This window comes from Lathamus discolor, chromosome 3 (assembly GCF_037157495.1).
Source record: "Lathamus discolor isolate bLatDis1 chromosome 3, bLatDis1.hap1, whole genome shotgun sequence".
NCBI classification, from domain to species: Eukaryota; Metazoa; Chordata; class Aves; order Psittaciformes; family Psittacidae; genus Lathamus; species Lathamus discolor.
This window is the reverse complement of record NC_088886.1, coordinates 93,973,766-93,983,083: the sequence shown is the minus strand read 5'-3', so window position 1 is coordinate 93,983,083 and position 9,318 is coordinate 93,973,766. Positions and strand designations below refer to the sequence as shown.

The 9,318-nt window shown below is 39.1% G+C and overlaps 2 protein-coding genes across 6 annotated transcripts in view; one reads left to right on the top strand and one right to left on the bottom strand.

Annotated features, from left to right (window-relative positions):
- Positions 1-9,318, top strand: part of DUSP13B (dual specificity phosphatase 13B) — a 140,824-nt gene that overhangs the window by 91,642 nt on the left and 39,864 nt on the right. The gene's annotated exons all lie outside the window — the stretch shown is intronic.
- The window catches only part of KAT6B (lysine acetyltransferase 6B), a 111,463-nt gene continuing 107,190 nt past the window's right edge, over positions 5,046-9,318 (bottom strand). For all 5 annotated transcript variants that reach the window (XM_065670665.1, XM_065670664.1, XM_065670666.1 and 2 more), the window contains one exon: positions 5,046-8,937. In XM_065670665.1, the coding sequence (XP_065526737.1) occupies positions 6,455-8,937 (2,483 nt within the window). In that variant the 3' untranslated portion in view covers positions 5,046-6,454. The remainder of the gene's footprint in view (positions 8,938-9,318) is intronic.

The following is a 9,318-nucleotide window of genomic DNA, read 5'->3' as shown; positions in this document are numbered from 1 at the left end:
AAAAATAGGATGCCCTTTACATTACAAAGAGAAAGCTCGGCACTGAACACGTGCAGCCCTAATATCCTGGTTTTGGCCAAGACCTAACCCGTCCCTAAAGAATCATGGATTATAACCAGTTCCAAAAAAATTTTAGTTTTGATTAAAAAGGCCTTTGGGGATAAATAAATAAATAAATAAATAAAATGTCTCACAGTGCCCTGACTAACCAGGAGAAAGCTGCTGCTGCTGCACTTCTAGACACCACTGTTTGTATTTACTGCTACTGATAATGTTTCCTCCTATCTCAACTTCAGTAACCGTAATACATTATTGTGCTCCAATACAGTTGCTAATAATTGTATTTGTTGATAGAAGCAGTCCAGATAAACAAATGGCAACACCTGACTTAGTTTTCTGCCTAAATTTACTCGAGTTACACTATTTTAAAGAAATCAATAACTGTGTTTTTATCAATAGCTGTGTTTTGACACACACAGTTTTGCTACTGCAGCAACATCTGATATTCTTAAAATATACTGTCAAGGAGGATCACAATTGAGCCACATTTACACAATTCACAACCCTTCCTACTGGAATTTTTCCCCAATTACACGTATTAGTAAAGAGCTACATACTGCCTCAGCACCTGAGAAGAAGGATCTAGCCATCAAGAGCACTGGAAAGTTCTCTTGATCTTTACAAGCTGACAAAGACTTTGTGACTTCAGTGCAGTACAGACTGCTTAAGTCCTGGATACTTCTGTGGCACTGTGTTAAGTGAGCACAATTTTAAACCGTTTTTTGTAGATGTTAAAAGCTCTTTACAGGCTTAGCATCTTTAGTGTGAAGGCTTTCCTATTCCTTCACTTCCTGTTGGGGCCCCAAACACAGTAATCTCTAAACATTGACTGTAGCAAAGGCTGCAGGCAGCTATAATGAAATGCTTTTGACTTATCATTTGAATTTATGTGTACAGCAATCACCTTATCTTCAAATTCTTAAACACAGCATAACACATTAAATGCAACTAGCCCGTTAAAAAACAAATTAAACATCTCAATGTGAACAATCTTCTTGAGAGAGATAGACAATTCTAGGATTTACAATAAATTATCACTACTCCTGGATTATGAAGCAAACAAACAAACAAAGAGACCCCCCCCCCCAAAGCCAAACAACGCCCCTGAAAAAAAAAAAAAAACACCCAAAAAATTCCCCAACAACAATCCCTGTCCCCCCCAGTGAAAAAAAAAAAAAACAACAAAACCCATCCCGAAAAAAAACCCAACCAGAAATAAAAGGAAACTCAAAGAAGGTCATTTGACACTTCAACTATAAATGAGCAGTCACAAAAAATGTTGTAAAGAGGCAAAAATTCTTGGATGGAATTCCTCAACTTTCCATCTACATCCACAGACCTTCAAACACACCTCTCCTGCAGCACCTTACTGTCTGCTGCAATACAATTCACAACCCAGACACGCAACAGTTCTCTCAGCTCTGTGTCTGACAAACCTGCCTTTCAGGCACATGGTCTTGCTCTTTCATTTGCCTTGGTGGAGAAAGCTAAACTTTTTCACCTCTATGGCAGTAGCGTATTTCTTAGCATTAGCCTCAAAAGACAGGAATTCTGTACCAAATGATACACAACAAACATCTACCAGGATCTCCCTCAGTCAAGATACAGGTTATTTTCTTTCCTGTATCCTGCATGACAGCTTGAAGACTGCTGTAACTGGAAGAGGGGTTTTAGCCAATTTACATGCAGAACAGTATTTGAACAAGATTTTCAGAGCCTTAGAGACGAGCATTTCTTTTGCAGTCACACTTGTGCAAATACACAGGAAAAATTTTCATTTCTGAGGCCCAGCTGCTTTTCGTAGAGACTGACAAGAGCTTTCACACAACAGCCTCCCAACTACTGATAGAAAGCAAAATGCTAGAACTCTTAAGTAGTTCCCACTCATTTTGTCCTGCATAGGAGATTAGGAAATCAGCACATGGCAACACTGACATAACGACAGAAGAATGCATCAACAATTTCCAAAGGACAGGAATCCAAGCAACTCAAACTAGGAGCTCCCTTTCTTGCATGGAGATGTGAAATAGGACAAAACTGGCTTCTTAATAAGTAAATCAACAGAAACCTGTATTCCCTTATTTGTACACGTACTACTTGAAGACCTTAAACATGGCTTAATTAAGCTTATTCTTATTTAGCAGATGGGGAGAAGCTACCAAGAATTTCAATTACTCAACTAAAATAAAGTCCAAACTGTAATCCTACCTTCTATCTTGTTACAAACTTCCTGCCTACGCCACAACACTCAAAACAACAACTTTTGATCAATGCATACCCCATAGCTTCACTAGGGAAGAGTTGACCTATATGACTATAAAGTTCATAAAAAAATGCTGGAAATATATAGTTTTAATACAAAGAAGTATTTAAGGTAAAGGGAAGAGAAGGAAAAAAAAAAAAAGAAAAGAATAAAAACAGTGTCGTAAGTCTTTACTACATTGGTCAGCTTGCAGTCTTAGAGAACAGGCTGTATTAGCATCACCCTTACCACTAGAGGCAATTGCCAGGGCCATTCTACTTACCAAACTGTAAATAAATGGAGCTTGTTTCCATCAACTAACCTGTGTGATGGATAAATTAAAACAGCCTAGAAAACTAAAACATAGACAACGATCTAAGGTAGAAGTCTTGTATCTTTAGAAGTTCTCTGTTTCTGCTTATATCACATGGCTTCTTATGAAGTTAGCAAAAAAAAAAACAAAACAAAAAAAAACCCAACCAAAAATAAATCAATCATTGCTAGGAGATCAAGTAGTCAGAGCACAGTAACACTTACCATTCCTGTCTTTGCAAAAGGGCTAAAGTGCAGCTTTCAGGAGGTACTGCCATCCTCCAACTTCCAGATGAAGAAGGTTCATCTCCAAAGACAAGTACCTTCCCTGGAACCAGGTCTTGCCTGAAGCACTCTGCTGGTATAGCTATGCTAGCTGAGCAATTCTGAAGTAAACATACTTCTTGTTGACTTCCCATCTTTTCTCCCTACCATTCTCCCAGAACCAATTAGACTGAATCAGAAAAAGCAAAAGGTCTGGAACATGTAGCTTCCACAAAGGAGGCAACTCTTTCAGGTAGCTAACTACCTAATAAACAAAGTGTTGGCAGTGTTGACTTCACCTACAAGCCAGGTCTGCAAGCAACGTTAGATGCAGAATGAGAGTTAATTTCATTCTTGCATGAAGTATTCTCTGCCAAACAAAAGAATAAGATTACATAGGCAGGGAAATCTTCTGCATTTCACAAGAATCATCTGTTGCTACGCTGTGAAGCATTCTTTTAAGACAATAAAGGAAAGAGCTAATTCTCAGCTGGGATGGTGCTAGAACACACAGTCAAAACTGATGCTGGGCACACAATACGTAGAACAGGTACTTCTGCCAAGGAAAAGACAGCCTTCTTATAAAATAGAAGTAATGCAATTCACAGCTAAATAGTCACTACGGGAACAGCTGAAGTGAGAAGATATAACCTCGTGAAAGGAATTCAGTTGTGAAACAAAAAAGCCTTGGGAACTTGCCCATTGGGCATGCAGACCAAGTACGTCACTGTCCACCCAACTTGTAATCCATATATTGCAAATACAAAATTTTAGCACTAAGCTGGAGTCAGGATGCACTGTTTCAGGTTAGCCCATACTGAAATGGTAAAAGTCTAACCTGCCTGTATGTGGCAGGCTTGGAAACCTGAAACTAACCAGGAGTGGGTAAAGACCCAGGTGTCTTTTTCACTCACTGTAAAAAACACACAAATGAAAAAAAACCACAAAACACAGTGATACTCTGAGACACTATCACTGAAGAAAGGTACAAAGTCCTAGCTATACACAGTTGAAGGCTGCACCTTAACCGTGGAGTTCAACTTACCTTTTCCTGAGCATACAAAAAGGTGACAGTAGCTTTGTGAAGATGAACACACATATAGTTTAAGTACTATAAATACTCTCTGCCATCAAAAAGCAAATTTGACAGTGTAAGTGCATGAACAACATGTTTGTTGTACTGTGCTCTCCTTATCAATCATTCTCAACTCCTAAATCACAAGTTACTCCAAATTACTATTTGACCCACCATGGTAGGTCCCGTTCAGATCCACTACTTCTGACTGCTACCTCATCGTGCTAGAAATGAACAGGTTATTTGCATGAATCTGAAATGTCAATTTTTTGATTTGGCAACATCACACACTTTAAGGGTTTTATTTAAATAAATACACATTTCCCTAACTTTTGAGCATATAAAATATCACCTATAAAGCTGCTTTATGTACTGGAATGAGTTCACAGTTTTCAGTCGAAACAGCCAATCCTTTCCCCTTAGTTAGTAACCTTCCTGGAGCAGGCTAGAAGGGGGATTCAGTGGGAACATTCACATGAAAGTTTCTCACAGGGACTTTTTCCGGTGCTGGTTCACACACCCAATTTAACCTTGGTCCACTCATGAGCTCCACATATAGACAGCCTTATGATTTTTACAGACCTTCTATTGCTAGCTTAGATAGAAGTGTTCATGTATGCGGTTTGTGTGTGCACACATACATGCATTTCTACAGAACTCAAAGGTTCAACACAAGATCTGCATCATCTTCTACTCAGGAACAATGACAAAGGAAGAAATTACAATTGCTGTTAAGATACAGTTCAAACACCATGTGTGTTGCTATCATATACCCTTTTACAAATATATAAACAATTTCTATAGGAAAAGATGTTTCATACATTAAATATTGACAACCTTGTAATGTATTAAATACATATTTATTCAATATTTTATTAAGATTATTAAAAAAAATAATCTTAGATACTCTTTTATTTTCACAAGGTGTATGCAATTATGATGAGTAACCACCTACACTTACGCTCTAACAGCCTAATCTACACCCCATCAACTTTAATGGGCTTCAGATCAAGCATGTGAGAGCGCTATAACAAACACTGTTTCAGGAGGTAATTCCCATGCAACATCAGACTATGACAAGACACAAGAGGCTAAAAATGGCTCATCATAATTTATTTTATGTTAAAATGTACAGCTTAGGGGGGTGTTGCTTTTTGCAGATTTTATTTTTGTTGCTTGGGTGGTTTTTCTGTGTTGATTTATTTTTTAAGTGACTGACTAAAAAGGTAACAGATAAATACAAGAGTGTCACTGGGTCCTATTTTTACATGTATCAAGCCTCTTCTGTTCGGCCCTTACAGTCACTCTGTACAGGTACAAAGGCTACAAAAAAGGAAGCAATATAAACAGACACAAATAACTTTTGCCTTTTTACATGCGATCTGTAAGCTTAGTTTGAGCTATTCACACGCTACTGCTCTATTTTTTCCCTTAAAAAATAACTCCAATATTTTATAAAGATAGAAAAATCTACAGATGGAATGAAAATGTAAAGTTAGAGGCATTTCCATAAAATAGCAACTTTACACCAAATTCACTACTTTTTTTTTTTTAAATCCTGCCAAGTATCTGGACATATATGAAAATGTTTCAAAACTTGACAAATAAACACTGAGATGTTTCAATCAACAAAAAAACATAACAGTATTTATAAAACAGAAAGCTGCCTTTTTTACTACCCCAGCCCCAAAGAAACTGGTCACAAAAATGGAAAAGAGTCTCAACTTTACACTAAACATACAGCAATAAAACCCTTTGAACTAACCAAAATGTGAATAGCTTTTGCAGCTTTTTTTATTAATTTTTACAAGTTTTATAATTAACAAAAATATAGTTCTGTTTTTTTTACCCTTCAAACTAGGGTAACCTAATCAAGGCAAAAAAATTAAGAAATGGCTTACTGTTAAGCACAACACTTGTACAGTACTACAAAATGCACTGTCACTAACAAAGACATTAGCGGCATGCAGAAGTGTCACCTTCAGAAACAAAATAATACAATAAAATAACTGCTAAAAGGCATTTACATGTGGGGAAAGGAGAGAGAAAAAGCTCACGATCCAGTACTGTCTGATAGTTTTGGAGTCTATTTATCCACATTTTTAATGGGAGCAGGCACATAAAATGGCTCTGAACCATCAGCTGCTGTGTTAATTGCAGTTCATAGAAAGAGTTCTTCCTTTCCAGAGAACTTCAAGCTCAATGAAATAAAAAATGGAAAATCACTTAATTCCCCCCAAAGAAAATGTTTAATCCCACAAAGTTAAAAAGTAAAAAAAAGAAGAAAAAAAAAATTAAAAAAACCCCAAAACAACAGAACAAAAAAATAAAAATAAAAATAAAAACTTGTATAAGGCTTTCTGCTGCATACAGCTTTTAAATGGTGCCAACAAATGTTTTTGCATTCACACCAATTGCTGGTTTTGAAATCGTACTCTCCAAAAGATACTTGTGCAGATCAATCCAATATGCCAGTTTGGTAGTCTGTCTTTCCAAAGGGCCTACCTTCTCATATAGGATCCATTAAGGGACTGTTTAGACATGCCTGTATTCATGTAGCCATGATGCCCTGGAGGAGTGTACATCATGTTACTGTGGGGTGCTGTCTGCATTGGTTGCTGTGCATATGGCTGGGTTCCCATCATCCCCATCTGCATCTGCATAGGGTACTGGGGTGTCTGATTCATGTACCCATGATTACTGTGATACCCACTATTCATCATTGGCTGGGACATACTATAACCATTCATAGCATTAAGGGTATTCATATTCATGTTCACTGAATTAACATTATAAGCTGGGGCTGGCATCAAATTTACACTCATGTTCATACCACGCTGCATCGTTAAGGTCCGCGTGGGCCCTTGCATGGCCACAGTCTGTGAAGCACGCCCATAGATCTGTGGCTGATGGGCTGCAGCAGCAGGTGGCAGTGGCGTGGATTTGGTTCTCACAGAAACATGACCTTTGCTGGCCATCTGAGTCTGCAGTCTTTGGGTGTGGGAGATTCCAATGTTTGATGAAGCCATATTACGCTGCAAAAGGGGAGGTGGTAAATTCATGGGAGGAGGAGTAAGGTTGGGGGGAGGGGTCATCGTAGCCTGTGCTTGGGGTCCTCCAGGGACAGCATGTGGAGACTGAGAAAGCTGAACAAGCCCTGTATTACTTAAAGGGGTTGACAAAGAGGCACTGTTTGCATAGGAAGTTACAGCAGCTGAATGGCTGTAAGGCAAAGAATGATCCATAAGCGTGTTAGTTAACTGTTGCAGTTTGGCAAGGCTGAAGGTAGCAGATGGCTGCGAGTAATGCCCTGCTCCAAATTCACTCTGCCCCATTCTTTCATATAATCCAATGTTGGCATTGCCAGTCTCAGGGATTTCAGTTAACTGCATAGGTGGTGTAAAATTAGCGGCCATGCTGCACTGGGACAACTGTTGGTTGCTGCTTGGAGGCCTTTCAACAACACAACCTTGGGGAGATTTTACATTACAAGTAGGAGGAGAATTGATGTTTGTTTGCATCATACTGCAGCTTCCATTAATGCTAGACATCTGCTGTGTCACTGCACAGCTACTCTGTGTTAGGTTACTAGATGTCAGGCTACTGTATGAGCAACTATTTTGAGAAGAGTTGTTTCCACAGATACTACTACCCATTGTAGAATCATAACTGCTTGGGTTTTCATAGTTTTCTGTTGTGCTCTCAATGCTCCCCAAGTCACTAAATCCACTATCAACAACTTGTTGCGAATGATCAGAAACTGAGGGAACATCCATCATTGGGCTGGTCTCCATGTTCTGTAAAGACGGCACAGAAATGGCACTTTGATCTGGGCTGATCTGAGCATAGCTGTTCTCTAAAGGAGCAACATTTGGACTGTTAACAGAACGAACTGACTGGCTGGGATGAGAGTGCACAGATGAAACTGGGCTACTGTGGTCAGACTGCTGACAATCATCTAGTGTGGTCATTTGGGGGCTTTGGTCATTATGGGTATAGTTTTGCAAACTTCTACAGGCCTCTTGAGTCTCTGCGCAGTCCTGAAACGTATCTTCATTTTCACTTGATTCTTGGGTTAGAGACTGTACTGCTTGAACTGTCTCTGAATCAATCTCCATGGTCTCAGTACTCTCTCCCTTGAAACTGGAATGTAATTCTTCACCAGCTTTTTGGTCCTGGTTGTTATCTGTATGATCATCATCAGATTCAGGCACTGGGTCTGAATCTGTACCAAGTTCTTTCTGGTCACTTTCACACTCATCAGCTGCAAGGTCAACACCACAATCCATTAAATCCTCCTGATTTGAATTACCAGTTTGAGCATTTACGTCTAAAAAAGATTGCTGTGTTTCCAGCATTTCTTTGAAAGCTTCACCAGGCAAGTCCTCTTTCTCCACTTCTGATGAACCCATGTGGCTATCATCTTCATCATCTGCGTCATGATCCTCATTGTGAGATGGTTCTTCATCCTCTTCCTCCTCCTCCTCTTCCTGATCATCCAAATGCACAGACTCCTCTTTTTGCAGAAACACCTCTTCCGCTTTCTCTTTTTCATCTTTTGAATCGATTCCATCTTCTTCTACATTGCTTTCTTCTTCCCCGGCTTTCATTGTGTCATCTTCTTGTTTTTCAAAGGGTTCACTGGGCGGATGCAGAGGTTCAGGTTCTACCTCTTTCACCTCATCATCTGGTGGCGGTAATACTTCAACAGGCTCTTTAATCACTTCCTCCGTAACAGCAGTAACTGAGCAGGGCTTATCTTCAGCTACTTCCTTTTGTTCCTCCACCAACACCTGATAGTCAGGCTCCATAGGAGTCTCAGGTGGAGTGTATAAGTTAAGCTTAAAGCCAGGTTTTCTTTCTTTGCTTTGCCTCCATTTAGATGGACCACGCTTAACTCCTTTGGGCCAACCCTGCTTACTCTTTAAAGGTTCAAGATTGTCTTTAGTGCTTTCTTCCAACACAGCTACATCCTCTGTATTATCTTTGGGAGGCAATAAACAGAGACAAAAGTAAAGTCTTAGCTTGCACAAACTAAAAAATATTTCAAACATAAACCCAAAAGTAATTATAAACTCAAAACATATTAAGAAACTCTGGAACAAGAGGCATAAACAGATCTCAGACCACAACAGAATGACATAACATCTGTAGCTCAAACACACAAATCTGTAAAGTGTTCTTGTCTGGTGACCTTTTGACAGTGACTATCAGAACCATCATTTATACACTAGAAGAATCCCAGAGATTTAAGTCACATGCAAACTAAATCCTAAGATCTTCTCACAGGCAGCATATCATGACACAGCTCACAGTACAGGACAAATGCAACAGATAGTTGAAATTAAACACAGAATGCATCTGA